We start from the raw sequence: 24,385 nt of genomic DNA, 5'->3' as shown, positions 1-24,385 counted from the left end.
ATACACAATATTGCTTCCAAGATGGAAGGTAAGGGTTTGAAAAAAGTGTGATTGCAATTTGTAGGTAGGATGAATTTGGAGAAAGGAATAACTAATCGACCAATTAACAAGCATAGATTAAGTGCCCAATGTAGGCTAGGCATGGGGGAGGGCGGGTAGAGGGGGATAGAAAGACAAAAAGGGAAACAATGAATGCTACCTATCCTGGTCTGAATGGTTGTGAGTTAGAGGAAGAGCTCTAAGGCAGTGAGTCGATTTTTTACTGAAGTTGTTTAGGGGACAACCAGCATCCCTGAGAAACTGGAAAGTGCCCGTCAGAGATGCCTAGCAATTGGTGGATTCCTTCAGGCAAGGATTCTCAGGACAATTTGATTTGGAGAGTGTGAAGATGGAGAGAGAGAGAGAGAGAGAGAGAGAGAGAGAGAGAGAGAGAGAGAGAGAGAGAGAGAGAGAGAGAGAGAGAGAGAGAGAGAGAGACAGAGGGAAAGAGAGAGAGAGACAGAGAGAGAGAGAGAGAGAGAGAGAGAGAGACAGAGAGAGAGACAGAGAGAGAGACAGAGAGGGAGGGAGGGAGGGGGAGAGAGAGACAGAGAGGGAGGAGGAAGGGGGGAGAGAGAGAGAGAGAGAGAGAGAGAGAGAGAGAGAGAGAGAGAGAGAGAGAGAGAGAGAGAGAGAGGGAGGGAGGGGGAGAGAGAGAGACAGAGAGGGAGGAGGGAGGGGGGAGAGAGAGAGAGAGGAGGGAGAGATAGAGAAACAGAGACAGAGAGACAGAGAGACAGAGAGAGAGGAGAGAGACATACAGGCAGACACAGAGAGAGAGACAGAGAGACACAGAGACAGAGAGACATAGAGAAGGGAGGGAGAGAGGGTGAGAGAGAGACAGAGAGAGGAGAGAGACACAGAGAGAGACAGAGAGAGAGAGAGACATAGAGAAGGGGGGAGATACAGAGACAGAGTTAGAGTTGCCTCTAGCCATGGAGCTCCAGCAGGTCATGATGTCTCCTCATAGATTCTCAGAGGGAGCTGTCCGTTGGCAATAGAGGACAGCCTAGAGAAATCATCCCTGATGCTGTCTCTAGAATTTGCCTGAGCTCCCAGCAGTCTCCTCCCAAGATAAAAGTTGGGCCCAAATGGGTCCAGTGTTCATAGTGTGTGATGGAGAGAACTGTGTTTGAATGGGAGAGTTGGGATTTGGGTGAGTAAAGGGCATTTGTAAAGGGAAGAAAAGCAATTGCCTAGCCCTGTCCAATATTCTACCACAAAGTCAATATTTAATATCGATCTTAAAGACAGAAAGGAGTTTATTTAATTATTAGAAATTAAATTTAAAAGTGATGGAAAGGTGTGAAGGTGTCCTAAGACTAAGAGACATGAGAACAAAAAAGGTTAGAGCTGGAAGGATCCTTGGAGAAAGTCTAGTCCAAAGGAGGAGGAGGACCAGAGAAAAGCACAGAATTTAGCCAAACTCACTGAACTAGTTGGTGGCAGATGAAAGAGTCTGACTGTTTCCATCCTAGCATGTGGGCCAGGATACGGTGAGGAGGCAGGGAGGGGAAAGAAGCATTCTCCTATGTTACCTGGTCTCCAGAAGTATTGGATCAAGCGCTTTTTCTCTATGGTACCAGGCCCCCTTGCTAGAGGAAGGGTCAAGTTACCATAACCAGGCCAGGGTTAAACAAAGGAGGTATTCAGTGGGGGCGGACCAGCCCACTTGCCAGGTTTCTCCATGCTATATTGTTTTCATCTCTCTCTCTCTCTCTCTCTCTCTCTCTCTCTCTCTCTCTCTCTCTCTCTCTCTCTCTCTCTCTCTCTCTCCCTCTTCCTTCCTCTCTCTCTCTCTCCCTCTCCCCCTCTCTCTCCCTCTCCCCTCTCTCTCCCTCCCTCTCTCTCTCTCTCTCTCTCTCCCTCCCTCTCTTTCTCTCCCTCCCTCATTCTCTCTCTCCCTCTCTTTCTCCCTCTCTCTCTCATTCTCTCTCTCTCTCTCTCCTTCTCTCTCTCTCTCTCTCTCTCATTCTCTCTCTCCCCCTCTCCCTCCCTCTCTCTCTCTCTCCCTCTCTCTCTCATTCTCTCTCTCTTTCTCTATCTCTCTTCTCTCTCTCTCATTCTCTCTCTTTATCTCTCATTCTCTCTCTCTCTCTCTCTCTCTCTCTCTCTCTCTCTCTCATTCTCTCTCTTTCTCACACACACACACACACACACACACACACACACACACACACACACACACCAAAGGAGGAGGAGGAGGAAGAGGTCGGCCATCCAGCCTTGTACATATTTGGTGGGGCTTGGTCTGAGGGCTCATAGAAAGGGGTGTGTGCTCTGCAGGACTGGGTATTGGGAGCAGGAATGTTGACTTATAGCCAAAAGACAAACAAGCCACTGGAAGCCCTGGGTCACATTCCAGGTCTGATTGGGCTTGGGCAGCCTCAGCCCACAGGCCTGGCTCCCTCCTACAGACCTGGGGCCCTTGTTCTCCATTCCACTCATTTGGCATTTCTTCCAGAAGGCCTTGTGACTCGCTTGTGTTTGTGTCTTACACTTGGATTGTTATTGGATTTGTCAAGTCCTCCTTTGGTCAGCAATTTAGATCAGAAGGGGTTAGATATGGGAATCAAGGCCCACAGTGGTTAAGAGACTTGTCCAACATCACACAGCTTAGAAATAGAAGGGAGATTGGAATCCAGGTCTTTAGACTCCAAATCCAGGCTCTTTCTGTGATACCTCTTGAGGCTAGAAGAGCCCTTTTCAGCAGGCTGCTGAAATCAGTGCATCTATATTTTAGGGACTAATTTGAGATGGGAGTGGGCTTAGCTTCAAGTGAGTATTGGGAGGGCCAAGGAAGACCTCCAAAAGCAGTTTTTTAGGCCGATATCAAATACCTTTTGGAAATACCAATCAGTAAGCATTTTGGATTTTCTATTTTCTATTGCATACCAGACAACAAAAAATGAATAGGTCTTACCCTGACATCTATTGGGAGAGATAGCAGGAATATATAAAAAGTGTATATAATAATACATATAAAAATAGATATTTATATAATGGTATATATTATTTTTATGTAATACATGATTTTTACATATTTAATTTATATATAATAATAATTATATAAATGCAATTTAATACATAAAAATATATAGAAAGTAGCAGCTTAGGTGGTACATGGATGGAGTGTTGGACCTAGAGTCAGGACTCATCATCCTCAGGTACTTAATAGCTATATGACCCTGAGCAAGTCACTTAACTCTGTTGGCCTCTGTTTCCTCCTCTATAAAATGAGCTGGAGAAGGAAATGGCAGACCACTTTAGTATCTTTGCCAAGAAAACCCAAATGGGGTCATAAAGGGTTGGACATGACTGAACAGCAAAATTCGTTTTATGACCAAGTAAGTGATTTAGAAGGCTTAAAGAATTCCTGGTGAGACAACTCCCTCTGTCAATATAGATGAACTCCTGCTCTGTAGATAATATAATCTTAGAGACTTGCAGGGGACCTCTGAGACAGTCATAGACTCATTCACCCAAGATCACAGGGTTTGAACCCAGGTGTTCCTCCCTCCAAGGCCAGCTGTCTAGCCATCATGGCAACCTGCCTTTGTACAGATAGAAGTATTTGCATTTTTAATTTATTTTTAAAATTCATTTAATTAATTAATTAATTGAGAATATTTTCCCATGGTTCCAGTTCTTTCCCTCCCCTCCTCCCACCCCCTCTGGTAGCCAATGAGCAATTCCACTGGGTTTTACATGCGTCATTGATCAAGACCTATTTCCATATTATTGATATTCACACTAGGGTGATCATTTAGAGTCTACATCCCCAATTATATCCCCATCGACTCATGTGATCAAGCTAATGTTTTCCTTCTGCGTTGACAGAAGTATTTATAGGACAAATCAAAGGTAGCAGGTAATGGGGGTGCTCATGAAAAGCTTCATGTAGGTGGTGCCTGAAGGAATCTGGGCATTTTAAGAGGCAGAGGTAGAGAGGAAGGGCTTTCCAAAGAAGGGGGGGACATAGCCAATGATGCAAGGACAGAGAGATGGTGTGTCCTCTCCAAGGAATAGAAAGTTAGCTTGACTGAACCATTCATTGAGTGCCAACAAACCAAAGCAAAATATACAGTAGAAATTCTTCAGCATGTCTGACTAGCGCCTTCCAGGCTCTTCTTTTGGGGAAGGGAGGCTCCTTGGGCCCCACCCTCACCCTGTAACCTGTTTTTGCCCGTTCTCTCCTAATTGTTTCAGTAATGGACACTGACTCATACACTGCCCTGTGGTCATCAGAGAGCTCAGTGGGTTCATTCCTTTCCCTCTTTTATATTTAAAAACGATCATAATATAACCCAGTGGAATTGCTTGTCAGCTCTGGGAATGGGGAAGGAAAAGGGGAGAGAGACAACAAGAATCATCCTAAAAATAAATAAATAAATAAATAAATAAATAAATAAATAGACAAACAAACAAATAAATAAATGAAAAGAAAAATAAATAAAAGAAAATAAAAATTTTTAAATTTAAAAACAATTAAAAAATTTTAAAGTAGGCATAAAAATGATCTTAAGGGGTCTATATCCCAAAGAAATAATCGAAAGGGGGCAAAAACCTACTTGTACAAAAATCTTTCTAGCAGCTCTTCTTGTGGTGGCAAAGAATTGGAAATCAAGGGAATGCCCATCCATTGGGGAATGGCTGAATAAATTGTGGTACATGTTGGTGATGGAATACTATTGTGCTATAAGAAATGACAAGCAAGATGATTTCAGAAAAAGCTGGAAAGATCTGTAGGAACTGATGCAGAGTGAAATCAACAGAACCAAGAGAACATTGTACACAGTAAAAGCAATTTGGGATGATGATTATCTGTGAAAACTTGGCTGCTCTGAGCAATTCAATGATGTGGGACCATCTTGAAGGATTTATGGCGGGAGAAAGAACTCTTTGCAGTCGGATGGATACAGATCTTTAACTTCACATTAGTGTGCTTACGGTTTTGTTTGCGGGTTTTGGTTTTGTATGAGTTTGCTCTTACAACAGTGACCAGTATGGAAGTGTGTTTTACAGGATAATAAAAAACTTTTAAAAATAAATTAAAAGGATCATAAGGAAATATTACTGGTAACTCAGTTGAAATACTTGGGTGTCCCAAGCCCTGAATTTATCTTGATGCCAGCAAAACATGGACTCTCCAGCTGTTCTGATAAGAAAGATGGAAGGTGATGGGCCTCAGACACTGGCTAGATGGCTCAACTTCAAGTTCAGAATTAATGGGTCAATATCAACTCGGAGCATCCCAGTGGAGTGTCCCAGGAATCCGTGCTTGGCCCTATGCTATTTAAGCCATTTATCAGTGGATCGAATGAAGGCAATAAATGTCCTGTGTGTCAAAATTAGCCAACCCACTGTATGACAGGATTCAAAAAGAACACTAACGTGAAACTTGGTATGCACACATGTTTGAGTGTTTCATTAAAAAAAAAAAAACCACAATTAAATGGGAGCAGCTAACATAGTAGAGAACCAGACCCAAAGTCAGGAGGAACTGGGTTCAAATATGACCTCAGACACTTCCTAGCTGCATGACCCTGGTCAAGTCACTTAACCTCCATTTCCTACTTCTGCCTTGGAACTCATACATAGAATTGATTTTAAGACAGAAGGTAAGGGTTTGTTTTTTTTTTAAAGAACAAAAGCAAGAGTTGGAGTCACAAATAAGGAAATGACTTCCTGCTATTCTTTGCCTTGAGTTCTGGAGTATTAGATTCCATTCTCAGCATATAAGGTGGTGTGGTGGATAGAGAGAGCATTGGGCCTGGAGTCAAGAAGACCTAAATTCATATCTGGCCTCAGACACTTCATACACTTACCAGAGCAAGTCATTTAAACACTGACTGCCTCAGTTTCCTCATCTGTAAGATGGGAATAATAATAGTGCCTAACTTCCTAGGATTGTTGTGAGGATCAAATGAGAATATTTGTGAATTGCCTGGCACATAGTAAGTATTTCCTTCCTTCCTTCCTTTGCGCTGGGCACCCCATTTTAGGAAGGCCATTAGTTAATAAAGCAGGCCATCCATAAACCCATCCAGAGGAAGATGAACAGTAGGTTGAAGGACCTTAATATGGGACCACATGAAAATCAATGGAGGAATAGTTATGGTTTTAGCCTTAGGAGAGAAGGCTTATACTTGCTTCAAGTACTGAAAGGACCATCTCTTAGGAAAAAAATAGAGTTCTACTTGGTCTCAGAGGACTGAAATAGGAGCTATAGGGTAACAGAGACCATCTATCCATCAGTAAATAAATAAATAAACAAACAAACAAACAAACAAATAAATAAATAAGTATTTATTTTTAAAATATTTTTATTAAAATATTTTATTTTAAAAAATATTTTCAATGACAGATGTAAAACCTCGTGAGGGGTGGGAGGAGGGGAGAGAAAAAACATGAATCATGTAACCATGGAAAAATGTTCTTAATTAAATAAATAAAATTAGAATTAAAAAATATATTAACTTTTCCCCTTTTATTTTTCCATATTATTCATTTTTATAAGTGAATAATCTTATAAAATCAAAATCCCAAATAAACAAGTGATAAATCATATGTTTTCTTCTGCATTTCTACCCCAACAGTAAACAAGCATTTATGGAGAGGTTCCTATGTGCCAGACACTGTGCTAAGCTCTGGGAATATGAGAAAATAGAAACAAAGTCCCTGCTCTCAAGGGCCTTCCATTCTAATGGAAGAAACTATATCTAAGAGGAAACTGAAACTTGCATGGGAAGTAGGAGAGAAGAAGGTACCCCCTGTGGGGGGTTAGATGGAGAACTGGAGTACTGAAGGATAGGGAGGAAGGGCCATGCAGTCAGAGGAAGGGACCGCAGGTGGGCTGATGAGGGCTGGATTCCAGGGCCCGTGTGCTCTTCCAGGATGAAGAAATCATTGGGTCACTGCGATGGAGACTCAATGGAGATGGAGACATCCAGAGGACAGAGCAGCCTACCAAGAAGCTTTATGGAAGGGAAGATGTAGGATTGTAGCAGTGAGGGATTTAGAGCTGGAAAGGGACCTCAGAGGCTATCTGCCCCAGCCCTGCCCACCATTCTACGGATGAGGGAATTGAGGCCTGGAAAGGCTACCACAATGGTGGTTAATGCCAGGAAGGAGGCATCAAAGAGAAATAAGCTACCCTTGGACACCAATGGTTTCCGACATCAGGGGCCTTCAAGTCAAGCTTTGGTGGCCATGAAGTTGAGGACTATGGACAAATCCCTTCCCCTCATGGGGTCGCTTGTAAAAAAAAAGTGGGGAGGGATAGGGAAGAATAGCCCAGGTAGTTGATAAGATCCTCCTAGATCTGTATTCTGTGTTCTAAGGACTCTCCTAGCTCTGACATTCTCTGTTGTGAGGCCACTTCCAGTGCTGACATTCTAGGTTCCAAGGACTCTCTTGGTCTGACATTGTCTATTCTAAGGGCTTTCCTAGCACTGATATTTGGGGTTCTAGGGGCCTTCTTAGCTCAAGATTCTCTGTTCTAAGGTCTCTCCCAGCTCTGACATTCTCTGTTCTAAGGTCTCTCCCAGCTCTGACATTCTCTGTTCTAAGGTCTCTCCCAGCTCTGGCATTCTCTGTTCTAGGATCTCTCCCAGCTCTGACATTCTCTGTTCTAAGGTCTCTCCCAGCTCTGACATTCTCTGTTCTAAGCTCCCTCCCAGCTCTGACATCCTCTGTTCTAAGGTCTCTCCCAGCTCTGACATCCTCTGTTCTAAGGTCTCTCCCAGCTCTGACATCCTCTGTTCTAAGGTCTCTCCCAGCTCTGACATTCTTTGTTCTAAGCTCTCTCCCAGCTCTGACATTCTCTGTTCTAAGCTCTCTTCCAGCTCTGACATTCTCTGTTCTAAGGTCTCTCCCAGCTCTGACATTCTCTGTTCTAGGATCTCTCCCAGCTCTGACATTCTCTGTTCTAGGATCTCTCCCAGCTCTGACATTGTCTGTTCTAAGGTCTCTCCCAGCTCTGACATTCTCTGTTCTAAGCTCTCTCCCAGCTCTGACATTCTCTGTTCTAAGGTCTCTCCCAGCTCTGACATTCTCTGTTCTAAGCTCTCTCCCAGCTCTGACATTCTCTGTTCTAAGCTCTCTCCCAGCTCTGACATTCTCTGTTCTAGGATCTCTCCCAGCTCTGACATTCTTTGTTCTAAGGTCTCTCCCAGCTCTGACATTCTCTGTTCTTAGCTCCCTCCCAGCTCTGACATCCTCTGTTCTAAGGTCTCTCCCAGCTCTGACATTCTCTGTTCTAAGGTTCCTCCCAGCTCTGATATTCTCTGTTTTAAGGTCTCTCCCAGCTCTGACATTCTGTGTTCTAAGCTCTCTCCCAGCTCTGACATTCTCTGTTCTAAGCTCTCTCCCAGCTCTGACATTCTCTGTTCTAAGGTCTCTCCCAGCTCTGACATTCTCTGTTCTATGCTCTCTCCCAGCTCTGACATTCTCTGTTCTAAGGTTCCTCCCAGCTCTGATATTCTCTGTTTTAAGGTCTCTCCCAGCTCTGACATTCTCTGTTCTAAGCTCTCTCCCAGCTCTGACATTCTCTGTTCTAAGCTCCCTCCCAGCTCTGACATTCTCTGTTCTAAGGTCTCTCCCAGCTCTGACATTCTCTGTTCTAAGGTCCCTCCCAGCCCTGACATTCCGGGTTCTAAGGCCCCTCTCAGTTCAATAGCCTTTGTTCTAAGGCCACTTCCAGCTCTGAAATTATGTCTTTGAATTGACAGGCCCCATGCAGATGATGGGTTTTAAGTGACGAAGCCCCCTGGCAGCTCAGAAATGCCTCCTCACATATTCTGTGCCTTTGGGGGGCCCTGTGTGGCCAGTGGGGTTCCCATTTCTATCTTCCGGACCCACAAAATTGAACCTGAGGTCTGTTCCTGCTGGAGCTGCCTGCCTCCTCATGTCCATCCAGCCCCCTGGATCTCCTGTACTATGTAGTAACCTAGTCGTAATTCTCGAGGCCTCAGGATCGCCCGTGGGACTGCCGGAATCTCGCTGTCCTCAGCACTGTGACAGAGTGCCTTCTCTCTTGGACACTGGTATGTCAGCATCCAAGAAATCACTGGAGCGAAGCTTGTTTTCTCTTTTCTTGTTGGTTTTTTTTTAGTCATCCAGAACAATTCTTCGCATTTTTGTGTAAAAATGCAGAGGCCGCCTAGGACAGTGCATGTAAAGAACTCTCCATTCGGACACAGGAGACCTGAGTTTGATTCCAAGCTGGGATACTTTTTTTAAAAATGCTTTAAATAGAGGCTTTTTGTCTCTAGCACATTCACTTCCCACCCGTCCCTCCCCCAGACTGAACCTTCCCTTGTTACCAAGAAAAAATAATTAAGCCAAACCCTCCAGTAGAGAACCCACATTTGACGGCTATTCTGCCCTGGTGGTACCCCACCTTTCCGCCATGAAAGAGAACTTAGATTTTGTTATCTCTTTTCAAGGACCTTCATTAGTTTTTCTATGGCTCAGCATTTGTCTTCCTTTTGGTGATTTAGTCAAGCAGGTACTGGGGCTCACAAATTGTGCAATTGCACAATTCATGCCCCTCGCCAAGCCTCAGTTTCCCCATTTGGAAACCAGGGAAAATAATATGTGTATCACATACCTCATAGGAGAAGGAGGAAGGGAAAGCTTTGTAATACTGGAGGTACTGCAGAATGCTGGTTACTTGTGTATTCCATGTAGTGCCGTGTTCAATTTTTAACTCTAAGGACCTCAGTGCAAATTCTGGGTCTGCCATTTTTTGTGTGTCTTTGGGCAAGTCTCTAAGCTTCCTATGTCTCAAGTTTCCTCATTGGTAAAGGGAGTAGTTGGCTTTGACGACCTCTAAGGTTCCTTTGAGCTCTAAATCTCCGATGTTCCTTCAGTCATGTACAGTTCATGACTCCATTGGGGGTTTTCTCTTTTTTTCATCTAATTTTTATTTTCTTTTTAAAAAATATTTTTCCATGGTTCCATGATTCTTGTTTTCTCTCTCCCCTCTTCCCTCCCCCCTCCCGGAGCTGACAAGCAATTCCACTGGGTTATACATGTATTATCATTTAGAATCTATTTTCATAGTATTCATTTTTGTAATAGAGTCATCTTTTAAAGCCAAAACCCACCGTTTGGGGTTTTCTTGGCAGAGATATTGGACTGGTTTGCCATTTCCTTCTCCAGCTCATTTGACAGATGAGGAAACTGAGGCAAATAGGGTGAAATGACTTGCCCAGGGTCACACAACTAGGAAGTGTCTGAGACCAGATTTGAACTCAGGAAGATGAATCTTCCTAATTCTAGGCCTGGCACTATTTACTGTGCCAACTAACTGGTCTGATACCAGCTGACTTTTCCAGTCTTCACTCTATTATTCCCTTCTATCGATAATAAGCTCTAGCCAGGGAGGGCTGTTGTCTGCCCACTGAATCTACCTCCACTTTTCCGCCATGCCTTTAATGCCCTCCCTCTCCCTGTCTGCCTATTGAATTCTTTCTGGATCTTTAAATCCTAGCTGGGTTGTGGGGTTTAGAAGGAACATCTGGAGTCAGAAATCTTGGCTCTGAATCTTACCTCGGATACTGTTGAGTCCTAGAGCATTAAGCAGCTCATTCCATTACTTGGGCTTTTGTTTCCTCATAAAAGAGAAACTGAATTTTAAATTCATGTATGCAGCAAAAGGTTATCCAAGTTCCCCTCTAGCCACAAATCCTCTGAAATGCCACTGCCTCCAGAAAGTCTTCCCAGATTTCCTATAATCCAGGACAATCCCCAGACCTCCCTCCCCTAGCCCTTTGCACCTCTGAGATTGACATTGTCGTTTGCTGTCTTCCTTGATGACTTTCCCATATCATGGGATCTCTGAGTTAGAAGAGACCCAGAAGGAGGGAGAGAGTGAGGGTCATCTCATCTAACCCCAGCTCTAAGAAGGGGGCAGCTGGATGGCTCAGTGGGTTGAGAAATCCTGGGTTCAAATGTGACCACAGACACGTCCCAGCTATGTGACCCTGGACAAGTCACTTAACCCCCATTGCTGAGCCCTCACTGCTCTTCTGTCTTGGAACCAATGCACAGTATTGATGCTAAGAAGAATGGTGAGGGTTTAAATAATACTTATAATAATAATAATAATAAAATAATTATTATAATATATAAAATATAATTATGTAATTATAATAATAATCATCAGATCTGATGAGCCAACAATTCAGCCTTGGTTGGAAGGGAACTACCCACTTCTCTTATTTCTTTTCTTTCTCTTTCATTTCTCTCCACACCTTTCATCACTGGCCACTCATCTCTTTCTCCAGGAGCTAAGCAGACATAGCCTACTCCCTCCTCCATAGAATAGTTTCTCAAATACTTCCATCCACTAGGGGGCAAAGCTGGTAGAGCTCTGGGTCAAGAGTTGGAATGACTCCTTTCTGAGTTCAAATGTGGCCTCAGACACTTACTAGCAGGGCGACCCTGGGCAAGTCATTTCCTCCTGTTTTCCTCCGTTTCCCTTTCTATAAAATACGCTGGGGAAGGAACTGGTAAACCTCTCCATTATCTTTGCCAAGAAAACCCCAATGGGGTCATAAAGAATCACACACAACTGAAATGAGTGAACCACCAAAAAAAAAAAAACATCTTTACCTTCCTGAATTTTCAGAGTTGTAAAAAAGAGGGGTATGACCACAGCTTACTTGTTTACCAGACCATAAGCTCCATGAGGGCAAGAATTATGTCTGACCTAAATTTTTTATTTTTTTTTTAACCTCTCATCTTCCATCCTAGAATCAATACTAAGTGTTGGCTCCAAGGCAGAAGACTGGTCAGGACTAGGCAATGGAGGTGAAGTGACTTGCCCAGGGTCACACAGCTGGGAAGTATCTGAGGCCAGATTTAGTAAGACTTTGTGGATTGATGGGCTAGTCTTCAGGATTCCGGAGGCACTCAATGAATGTTGGATTTAGTCTCCATGATGCCCGCCATGTAAGAAGGAGTTGGTAAATATTTGTTGATTAACTGAATTTGTTTTCAGTGTAGGACACCCAAAAGTGTTCATGGGAAATCAAAGAGATAGGCAGGCATTGGAGCTCGAGCTTAAAGGAAGGTCTGCTTTTGAACCCTTTTTCTTTTCTTTGTAGACAAGACCAAGATGACCACTGTGGCTCCATTGGGAGGTGCCACCTTCCCAGGAAATGAGACCGCCATGTCCACAGAAGACTTCCTCTATAAGAGTAAGGGCGACTGAGCGAGAGAGGCCAGGGGCCAGGCCAGAGAATAGCTCCTGGCATGGAGGTTCATTCATCCCAAGCACGTGTTCATTCATTCTTCGAATAAGCATTTATTGAGCGCCGACCCTATACGGAGTCAGGTGCTCAGCTGTAGAGGAGATATCCATTTCCATCATGGAGCTTACAGTCTGGTAATAGGAGAAGACCCTCAAACATGTGGCTGATTCACATCCTATTATATGATAAGTGTTCAGGGATGTATTGGAGCCATTTGGGTCTTCCTGACTCCAGGTCCAGCATTCTCTCCACTGGGCCACCTGGCATCTCCCGAGTAATCCACAAGAAGAACTCGAGATTTTGTCAAATGCTTCACAGAAATCTGGGGAGACTCGTTACAGAATCTCCTGGTCTACTCATCTAGTTATCTTGACAATAAAAGAAATGATTCAAGGATGGTTTGACCTATTCTTTTTTTTTTCTCTTTAAACCCTCACCTTCTGTCTTGGGATCAATACTGGGTATTGGTTCCAAGGCAGAAGAGTGGTCAGGGCTAGGATTTAAGGCAGGGTTAAGTGACTTACCCAGGGTCACTCAGCTAGCAAGTATCTGAGGCCAGATCCATTAGCTAATTCTGTAACTTTCTGAATATCGTGTTCACCTTGGAGAGGGGGACTAGATGTTCTCTCCCCGTCCCCTTACGTACTATTTTTATTCCTTCCGTCCAATCTAATTCCGAAGGGCATTTTCCCTGGCAGAGAAAACCGTGGGAAAAGAAGCGTTGGGTAGCTCTACCTTCTCTCCTTTGTCCTTATCTCATTCACATTTTCTGATCCTCCTTCTGCGCCCAACACACCTATCAACAATAACATCGACGATCCCTTTGGGTTGCCCTTTGCCATCATTACCAGCCTCAGCTCCTTCTGGGATGGAGCACTGCCGAGCACGCTCCTCATGAGTCTGACTTTGTTTCCACATTCTCTAGACAGCTTTACAACTAGATGTATGTATTTGACCAAAAAGAGAGCTTTCTTTCCCCAAGTATGTGTCCACACCAGCCCGGAGAAAACAGCTGCCACGAATGACCATCCTTAAACGTTTTGAGGGGGCTGTGAAGCTGGATTTATTGAAATACCTGGAATTTTACCCCATAACTATTACTGGGCAGACCTTACCCAAGCTTGGCAGCTTGGTGGCACAATGGATAGAGCGCCAGGTCTGGAATTGAAAATACTCACTACAATTGATCACTAATCATTGGCCACTGAGCAGGTCATTTAACCCTGCTTGCTTCAGTTTCCTCATCTGTCGAATGAGCTAGAGACAGAAATGGCAAAGCACCCAGTATCTTTGCCATGGAGTCATGAAGAGCTGGGCATGACGAAAAAAAAAACGTCTGAATAACCATAAAACTTTCCAAAGAGCAGTTAGGTGTCTTGGTGGATGGAGTGCTGGGTCCATTTTCTTCAGTTTAAATCTGCCCTCAGACACTTACTAGTTCTGTGACTGTGGGCAAGTCACTGAACCCTGTTTGCCTCAGTTTCTCCTTTTGTCAAATGAGCTGGAGAAAGAATTGGCAAACCCTTTTGGTCCCTGCTGAGAAAACCCTGAATGAGGTCATGAAGAGTCAGACACCACTGAAAAAGGACTGAATCACTACTCAGGCTAGGGAGAATCTTAGGAAGGAGGAATTCCGTTATGAAGTCAATAACCAATGAGACATATTTCACCTCCCAATAGGGATCAAGCTTTCTTTTTCTTTTGTTCTTCTCTAGCCCCAAGCATAATTTATAATTATGTAAGTTTAGATATCATTTATAACAATTTTATTTATAATTAGTTTTAATACAATTATATATAATATAAATAATGTTTTCTATATATGATATTATATATCAATATGTATGTAATCAATAATATATTATTATAATGATATAATAATATATAATTATATAATATCATGCCATCAATAATATAACATAAAAATGATATAATATATATCAATATCTAGATATGTCACCAATAATATATTAAAATGATATAATAAATATATAATGACTATATATCTATATGTCATCAATAATATATTATAATAATTATATAATAAACATATAATAATATATATCTATATGTCAGCAATAAAATATAATAAATATATAATGAGCTAAGGACATGTATTTTATACTACATAATATAAATATAAGTATATTAATATAAGTACATATTATTTCATCTCATTGGATTTTATGTATTTATAATTAGTCATTATTTATATTACATTATCTATCCTATTTTTAATAATAATTAATGTATATAATTATTTATAATTAGTGATGATTGGATTTTTTTAATGAGTAAAGGAATGTACTAGGAAACGGCATGAATAAGGCTTGGAGGAGGGCAAGTTTAGACATGTTCCGGGGCAGAGAATAGTCCAGTGTGGCCAGAGCTTCAAGCCTGTGGAGACAAGGCTAGAAAGAGGGTGGGGGGGGGGGGAAGGTGGGACTCGAGCAGATATCTATTGCTGGGTGCTTCCGGTGCTAGGGACCCCTGGGGAGGGGAGGGGCATCAGGAGGATGCAGGCGTGGCTCAGCCGCCTTCTCATTGGTTCCTCTCTCCCCATCGAGGCAGGCTCGGGAGCCATCGTGGCGGCTGTTGTGGTTGGTGTCATCGTCATCTTCACGGTGGTGCTCATTCTGCTGAAAGTGTACAACAGGTACGGGGGGGGAGGGTTTGAGGGGGGGTCACGGAACCTCAGAGACCGTCTCCTTCGCCCCATCCTTGGAGGAAACATGGCGGGGAGTTCCCCCTCACAAGCGGCCAGGCAGTGCTTGGGGAGCGCTGAGCGGGGAGAGGAGCTGAGGCGGGGCTGGCTGGGGCGGATGGTTTGGAGGTCTCGAAGTCAGGAATGGGGCCAGGAGGGGAATGAAGCCCCGCTTAGACTCTGCCACAAAATGGACGCCCCTGGAAGATGTCACCAATGAGGTGAGTCTTAGGTGGAGAAGGCTGCACAGACGGTTGGATGGTCCAAGGCAAAGAGGCTTTAGGTCCTGAGGGAAGTTCCACAATGAGGCATGGTTTTGAATTCACAAATGTGAATTCCCCAATAGCCAGGAGGTCCTGGGTTCAAATTTGACCTCAGACACTTCCTGACTGTTTGACCCTGGACACATTCCCTAACCCCCATTGCCTAGCCTTCGCTGCTCTCCTGCCTTAGTCAATCAATACAATACGAAACAATACAACGCAAATAATCAATACAAAATATTGACTCTAAGATAGAAGGTAAGGGCTTAAAAAAAAAATCTGGCTTCAGACACTTCCTAGCTGTGTGACCCTGGACAAGTCACTTCACCCCCACTGTCTAGCCCTTACCATTCTTCTGCCTTGAAACCAATACACAGTATTGATTCTAAGAAGGACAATAAAGTTTCTAGAGTTCAATGGTTTGCTATTTCCTTCTCCCATATCTTTGCCAAGGAAAACCCAAACAGGACCAAAAGGAGCCAGACATGCCTGAAAGGACTGATCAGCAATATGGCAGAGACATTGTCATAAAGGAAGAGTACTGAGCTCTAGAAACCAGGAAACCTGGCTTCTCATCTTGGCTCTATTACTTGATTTTATGATCAGAGGGCAGAGTTGTGTGGTAAAACAGGGTCAGAGGTCTTGGTTTCAAATCCTACCTTTGTCCCTTACAACGTAGGCGACCTTGGCCAAGTCATTTAGCCGCCTCAGTTTCCTCATCTGAGAAATGATGAGGCTGGACTAGACAACCTCTGAGGTCCCTTTCAGCTCTACATCTGTGATCCTGTGGTCCTGGCTTTGATGCTCTCTAGTTATGTGACCTTGGGGTGAGTGATTCCACCTTTAGTTGTAAATAAATACGTTTTACATCTTTCAGTTCTAAAATTCAGTTCTACCCTGACCTCTACCACAGGGCTGGGTGAGGATTTTTAAAAAAGACCAGATATTTGAGTGTTTTTCAACCACAACATGTAAGCTATTATTTTTTTATTTAATTTATTATTTTATCATTTTTAATTTATTTTTTTATTTTTTTCTGGGTTATATGTATATTATCATGCAAAAACATTTCCATGTTATTCATTTTTGTAAGTGAATAATCATATAAAGCCAAATATAAAGCCCTAAACCATATACCCAAATAAACAAATAATAAATCATGTGCTTTCATCTGCATTCCAACTCCAACAGTGCTTTCTCTGGAGGTGGATAGCATTCTTTTTCATAAATCTCAAAATGGTCCTGGATTGTTGTATTGCTTGTTCCACAGTGTTTCAGTTACTGTCTATAATGTTCTCCTGGTTCTGCTTATTTCACTCTGCACCAGTTCATGTAGGTCTCTCCAGCTCTTTCTGAAATCATCCTGTTCCCCATCATTCCTAGCACACTAGTATTCGATCACCATCATATGCCACAATTTGTTCATCCATTCCCCAATGGAGGGACATCCCTCAGGATTCAAATTCTTTGCCACCACAAAAAAGAGCTGCTAGAAATATTTTTGTATAAAGAGGTCCCTTTCCTTTTTTTTTTACCTCCTTGGGATACAGACCTAGTAGTAGTATAACTGAATCAGAGAGTGCATTCTTTTATAGCCCTTTGGGCATAATTCCAAATCGCCCTGCAGAATGATTCACAACTCCACCAACAATGCAATAGTGTATCAATTTTGCCAATATAAGCTATTATCATCGTCATCCTTATTATTCTAAGTATTTTTCCTTATCTCTTCCTCCTCTTTCCCATTCCTACCTTTGCTAAATGAAGGCCTTGAACTGGATCAGGTAGATGGGTTTCAGGGAGTCTATGAGTTTGTTTTTTTTTTTTTTAATACATGAGTTTGTTTTTTAATGCTAGGTGGTGCAATAAATATAAGTCAGGGACTGTAGTCAGGAATACCTGAGTTGCAATCCAGCCTTGGGCACTTATTAGCTATGTGACCCTGGCCAAACCATTTAATTCTCCTGCCTCAGTTTCTTCTTTGGTAAAATGGGGAATAAAAAATAGCACCTACCTTGTACTATATACCTAAGCACTATATAAATGTTGGCTAGTCTTTTATTATTGTAGTTAGTTTTTATAATTATATTATTATAATTAGTTTCTATTATTATACTATTATAATTAGCTTGTTGTGATTAATTTCCTTTATGGTCCTATACATTTTATTTTATTCATTTAAAAACATTCTTCTGAGTAGGTTTCCTCAAGCTCCTGCCAGATAAGAAAACCTAGACTGGATAAACCCGCTTCTGTCTAGTATTTACATTCATAGGCTCATAGGAGCATAATAAATAGTTAATGCTGATATTTGCTTAGCACTTCAGAGACTGAGAACTGGAGGTGACCTTAGAGATCATGTAGTTATTTTACAGATGAAGAATCTAAGGTTTAGGAAAGTGAAAAAACTTTCTTGGATGTTAAACAACCAAATTTGGATTTAAATCCAATCTTTCTTTTAATACCTTTGCTCTTACAACATAGAATGTCAAATGTTAGTGAGGTAAGAGACCTTAGAAGAATGGTTCCCACCCTTTTTTGAGTATGAGAATCCTCTTCTTTTTTTTTCTCAAACCTTTACCTTCTGTCTTAGAATCAATACCGGGTATTGGTTCTAAAGCAGAAGAGTGGTAAGGGCTGGGTAATGGGGGTTAAGTGACTTGCCCAGGGTCACACAGCTAGGAAGTATCTGAGGTCAGATTTGAACCCAGGACCTCCCATCTTTGGGCCTGATTCTCAATCTATTGAGCCACCCAGCTGCCCCCAAGAATCCTCTTCTTAATGTCCACATCTTTCACAGATATCCTCTCATAGTAGTTGTATTTTTAATTTCCATTATTTATAAAAATACATAATGATGAAAAGCTGCTATGAATTTTTTTATTAGTGTATGACCCTGGACAAGTCACTTAACCCCCATTGCCTAGCCCTTACCACTCTTCTGCTTTAGAACCAATACCCAGTATTGATTCTAAGATGGAAGGTAAAGGTTTAAAAAAAAATTACTTACCTTTGGTCTTAGAATCAGTACTGAGTATGGGTTCCAAGGCAAACGAATTGTAAGGACTAGGCAATGGAGGCTAAAGTGACTTGCCCAGGGTCACACAGCTAGGAAGTGTCTGAGGCCAGATTTGAACCCAGGACTTCCCACCTCTAAGCCTGGCTCTCTATCCACCAAGCCACCTTACTACCACTATTCACTCCTTTTAACTCCAAATCCAATACTCTTTCCCTTGAGCTCATACCGAGTAGGGAATGATTAATGCTTTTTTTTAATCATTCTTTAATTATCATCAGCATTTTATCCCCTCCCAGAAGCAGCTGCAGCCTGTTATGAATCCTTCTACCATACAGTGGAAACCACTCAAATATTGTCTATTACAGAAAAATGAGAATGAGACGAGAATTGGAACCCAAGAGCCCGAAGCCCACCTCCCCATCATCTACCGTGGGCCAGACCAGCAACAACGGCGGCAGCCAGCCCACCACCGTCACATTCATTCCCGTCGACATCCACATGGAGAATCGATGACCAGAAGGTCTCTCGTGGGTCCTCGGCCAGACCTCCTGCTCCAGACAGATGGGCCCTAGCTGATAAGAAAGAAAATGAAGAGCCAGTTTCCTGGCCGTTTGTGCCAAGCTGACGATGGCATTTCTGAATGGAACTGGAGCTGGGGACAAGCCATAACAATCTCTTTTCCCCCCAGTTAAAAACCTCAGTAACTCTTGTGGCTCCCTTAACTTTGACACAGTGGCAAACTGTCCAGTATGTATTAACATTGCTGTTTCCCTTCTTCCCTCTCTGTGGATGGTTGGACTCTTAGAAAGCTGGAGGCGGAAGAGATTTTAGAATATAGAGCGATAGCACATAGCGTGTCTGATCCCTCTTCATAGACTATAGACCATCACAGCTGAAAGAAGCCTTTGAAAATAGAATGTGCAATCTGGAAGAATCCTTAGAACCCAGAATGGCAGAAGCGCGGCAGGGACAGGACCTTAGAACACAGCCTCAGAGCTGGAAGAGACCTTAGAATGGAGAATTTTAAAACTCAATGACAGAGCTGGATGGGACCATCTAAATCAACCCTCCCATTTTATAGATGAGGGTCACAGGATCGTAGAACTAGAGCTGAGAGGGACTTCAGCAGCATCCATTCCATCTTCTTCTTTTTAGAGATGAGGAAACTGAGGTAGAGGGCGGTAAAATGACTTGTCTCATAGGAAAATGAGATCCTGAGATGGACACATAATGCCTTTTGAGTTTCTGGTTGATCCAGGACCAGAATAACTAAATTATTTTAAATTTTAAATAGCTACACAATAATGGGAGCCCCCCGAAGGGATATCTAGTCCGTAAATGAAATCATTTTCCTGGAAACTTTGTGATCAGGGAGCATGCTAATTAAATAATAAAATATACTACCTGCTTCCCAGATAAATTATGGCAGTGAACAGAGGGCAGCAAAGACAAATGTGAGATATCCCTATAGGGCTTAAATTAATATCCAGCAACTCCAAGTATTAATTTTATAATGTTTCTTAATAATCACTTGTAGTAGAAGGAATAAAAAGGAAATCGAAGTTTAAAAACTAATTATTTAACAAAATTGAGACTAAGTTCCCCTTGCCTGTTTCAAAAGCCCGCTCCACCAAAGCCCCAACAGGAAGATGAGAGCTAGAAGAGGGGCTACCCCAAATTTATATCCTCCCTCTGTCAGCACATAATGTGAGGAGAGTGAGGTGCTGGGAATTGTAGTTTTTAGGGTAACAGATTCTAATTCAAATCTGGAGATGGCATTGATAAGAGAGAGAGGTGGATAAAATAATTTCCCTTGAGCTCAGGTCCAGAATTCCAACATCTGTGTCTTGCCAGAGTATCCATCTTTTCCAGACAGGGCTAGAGAACTGAGACATTCTCTCCATTCTTCTTTGTTCCACCTGCCATGTGGGTACTTCCCCACCCATGACCCCATCTTCCTCCTAACCCACATCATTCTGACCTATAATAATAGCTCACACTTATGTAACATTTTAAGGTTTACAAGGCATTTTACTTTCACTGTTGTGAAAATAGGTGGTAAAAGTTTTACCATCCCCATTTTGCAGATATAAAAACTGAGGCTGTGCATCTCATAAATACTTCACCTGGGAGTCTACCTTTGGTCACCTGATTCTAGGGTTGAGGTGCTCCTACTCTAATACATGGTCTTCCCAAGGCTAGAGTTTATCTTTCTCAGATTATACAACTTGGGGAGATGGAAAGATGGCTCCCCATGCACTACAGAATAGGCACCTTAATATCTTTTATAATGTCTGCAGGCTCCTACTATGGCAAACTCTACTATGTGGTTCTTCCTGGAGATGATTCCTAGCAACAACAAATTCCAACCTTGGCATTCAAACTCTACAGGGACCATAGGATGATGTGATGGAGAGAACTCTGGATTTGGAATCCAAGAGCATGGGGAACAATTCCAGCTCCTAAGACTTGCTCTCTATGGGACTTTAGACCAATCACTTCTACTCTCTGAGGCTTTGTTTCCATCTAACATGAGGTGGTTGGACTGGATAATCCCTAGAGTGTCTTCCAGTTGTAATTCCTGTGGTCTTATGAGCGGCATCTTGTTCCCGTTGTCTTTAGCCAAATACAAGATGGCAGCTTCCTATCTGTTATTGCCCAGCAAGAGAGCTCACTCCTCTTGCAAACTAGGAGAAGCCATGAGAATCGGGATCAGGACTATACAAGACACTCAGATGGGCAAGGGCCATGCTAGGTTTGTCTCCAAAAAAGTACTATAACAGCTCAACTCGCCTTGAGCTGGATGAAGCCTCAGGAGGGATTGTGCCCAAAAGAGAATGGGATAATTATATGGAAGGAGAAAGACCTGGGTTCCTTAAATGCTAGCTTTGTGACCCTGGACAGGTGACTTTATCTTGAAGTGCTGTCGGCAGCTCTCTAAGATTACAAGTTTCAGAAAAGATGTCAATCTGTATTGATAAAATAAGTTTCCTCCTTTGGGAGTTACCTTATCATTGAATGCACAGATTCTCTCCCTTTCCCTTTATTGACTGAAAGAGTGGAATGGAGGGCACCAGAGAAGGCTTGTTGGGTAAGTACTTCCTGGTTCCATTGTCCTCCTCACCTTTAATCATCACATGGCACACAGTAATGTCCCTGTTTTACAGAGAAGGAAACTGAGGCACAGCAGAGCCTCACGTTGAGACATATGAAGTTAAGTGGCAGAGCTAGGATGTGACCTCCAGAGATCTGGACCTTGAATCTGTTGCTTTCCCCATTGACCTATATGGCATCTTATCCAGAGAAGGTTTGGGGGAAGAGACAGGATTTTTACTGAATTCTTTTAGATTTTATGTTTAAAAAATAAACAACCCAACCCAATCTCCAGTTTATTTTTAGTTGAAAATTGCAGGACTTCATCAGAGAGGGAGAAGAGCCCTTGACTTTTTAAATGCCCTTTCTAAATATACCCTAAATTGTCTTTTTTTTTCCTGCTATAAAAAACCCCAGTGCCACAGCCCTCTGTGGGTGTGCAGTAATCCTACTGCCGTGCCCCCAGGATATTTGAAGGGCCCACTCACAGCTGTAGAACAGTGGAATCATTGTCACCCTCTCTCTGGGCTCTTTTGTGACTGGCATCCCCCTCAGCAAGGGAGGGAGGGAGAGAGCAGAAAGCCTTGACTCAGCAGGCGGGGAACCAGCCCAAGGCGTCTGGCCTGAGGAAAAGTGGCTCCTGACAAAACTGACCCTGGGCTGGAGACCCAGACTCCAGCCTCAACCCCAGCCCTGGCACCATTGTAGATGCCCCCTTGGCCATTGCTGAAATCCCAGCTTCGCAGGCCTGGAAGAGAATTCAAAGGCCATCTAGCCCCTCTCCCTGAACCCAGAACTTTTCTATAACATCCCTAATACAAGTTTATTGGGCCTCTATTTCAAGACCTCCAGGCACAGGAAAGCTGCTACCACCTCCCATAGCAGCCCATTTTCACTTGGAGTCAGGTGGAAATTGGTTAGAAAGTTTTTCTTATACTGGATTGCAATCTGCCTCTGCCTTTTCCACCCCATCATTTCTTCAGGCAATTGTCTGGGCTCTCCTCACTATCTGAATAACCTTGGACAAGCCATTTCCCTCTCAAGCTCGGTTCCCTCATCTGTAAAATAAGAAGGTTGGATTAGAGGTCCTTTCCAGGTCCAATTGCATTTCTGTGATTTCACAGGACAACTTTTCTTTCAATAATTAGAGATAGCCTTCCCCAATCTTTGATTCTGCAGACTAAGTTGAGCCCATTCCCTTCATCCTCACATGGCCCAGCCTCCAGAGTCTAATTACTATAATAATTGGTTTTGTTTTACAGAGCATTTTAAGGTTTCTGAGGTACTTTACATGCCTCCCCATTTTACAGATGAAGAAAGTAAGGCTCAGGGAGGTTGTGATTCTCCATGGACATCTAGAAGCAGAAATCTAGATATCTTCTTACTCCAAATGTAGGGCTCTTTCCAATATACCACCACCATCTTGGTTCCTCCAGACTTTGTCTCCCTGGTCCTCATTTCCTTACGAAATGAGGTGACTGATCTCTAAGGTCCTTTCCAGTTCCAAAGTTCTATGGCTGAAATTCTGCTATCAACCAGATCCGATCAGAATCAGAATCATCCATACAATTTTCATTTCCCCTAATCTGTTAACATTGTTCTTCATATGATATTAATGTATTTTTATTCACCCTGGAACGAACCTCTTAATTTTTAATAACCTGTATTCTCTCTCTTTTACCTTCCCCATATGTAATCTGGTCGAATGAGGGCAGCAGCCATTATACAATTACAGCCGTGGGCCAGTGGATATTTGCAAGGCTAGTTTAATGGCTGCTGGGATCGGCTATGACAACCAGCTGGTCATTGTTGAGTTATAGATCTTGATGCTGGCCCTGGTGGATCATCAGGCCAGCTGCGTCCTCTCCCCATGACAGGTCATTTCCAATAGGGAGGGTGGGAGGATCTTGACTTCTGGGAAACTGCTCCAGAGTCAATCCTCCCATTGACCAATGGACTTATAATGTGAGTCCCTTTCCCTGTCCCTGCTTTTAGGATCTTAAAGAATGGAGACTATAGAAAGTAGATCTCTCCTTTTTTTCCCTCTCTCTCTCTCTCTCCTCTCTCTCTCTCTCTCTCTCTCTCTCCCCCCTCTTCCCCCCCATTCTGTCTTCCTCCCTCTCCCTCTCCCTCCCCCTCCTCACACATACACAGGTACCCTTGCTTGAGCAAAGGGATCTTGAGGCAACTAGCAGCCTGAGGGAGGGGGAGAAGGGGTAACTCTACAATTTTTATTTTGAAGCCAACAACAGGGTAAGGGAAACCTAACTTTTATTTAATGTTTTTCTAATAAATTTTCATTGGTATCTTTTGTTTTTACATCACCTATGTTTTCTAATATATGCCTCTCTGTAGCCCCTCCCAAAGAGCTTTCCTTTATTACAAAGAATAAAAAAGGGAAAAACTGTTCATCAAAACATATCCCAAAAAGTCTCATGTTGTATACACTGTTCCACATCTATAGTTCCCCTATTTCTACAAAGAAACAGGGGGAACTAGCTGTGTGACCCTGGGCAAGTCACTTAACCCCCATTGCCTCGCCCTCCACTCTTCTGCCTTGGGACCAATACACAGTATTGATTCTAAGATAGAAGGTCAGGGTTAAAAAAAATACTAGCAGGCGGTACCTTCTTGTGAGAAGGCTGGTTTTTGTCTTTGTAGTACCCTAAAGGATCAACTTTGGTACTTCCATGCAGCAGTACAGATCATGCCCTCCTCATCTGTGAATTCAGCTCCTATCCTCTGATAAATTCTACATGGATATTGCAACATTAGCATGTTGGAAGCCTCTGGATTTGGCAGTGACTCTTGGGTACCAGTGCAGCAGTCAGGTAGTCCCACAATTATCCATCCCCAATCCAGTCCAATTGCACAAGCATTCATTAAGCCCAACATTTGCCAGGTATCAAAGATTCAGAGAGAAAATGGAAGTCAGTCTCTGTCCATGAGAAGCTTCTCTTTCTGTTAGAGAGTAACAATATACAATATGTGATTAATTAAATAA

At 42.8% G+C, this 24,385-nt stretch overlaps 1 protein-coding gene across 1 annotated transcript in view; it reads left to right on the top strand.

The window, feature by feature from the left end:
• NCMAP (non-compact myelin associated protein) overlaps nucleotides 1–23,798 on the top strand; it is a 50,330-nt gene extending 26,532 nt beyond the window's left edge. Inside the window, exons 3-5 of the mRNA XM_056795555.1 lie at nucleotides 12,156–12,248; nucleotides 14,874–14,958; nucleotides 18,654–23,798. Coding sequence (XP_056651533.1) covers nucleotides 12,167–12,248; nucleotides 14,874–14,958; nucleotides 18,654–18,801 — 315 coding nt within the window. The 5' untranslated portion in view covers nucleotides 12,156–12,166 and the 3' untranslated portion in view covers nucleotides 18,802–23,798. The remainder of the gene's footprint in view (nucleotides 1–12,155; nucleotides 12,249–14,873; nucleotides 14,959–18,653) is intronic.
• The last annotated feature ends 587 nt before the right edge of the window (nucleotides 23,799–24,385 follow it).

This window comes from Monodelphis domestica, chromosome 4 (genome assembly GCF_027887165.1).
Source record: "Monodelphis domestica isolate mMonDom1 chromosome 4, mMonDom1.pri, whole genome shotgun sequence".
Lineage (NCBI taxonomy): Eukaryota > Metazoa > Chordata > Mammalia > Didelphimorphia > Didelphidae > Monodelphis > Monodelphis domestica.
This window is presented reverse-complemented; position numbering and strand designations above follow the sequence as displayed.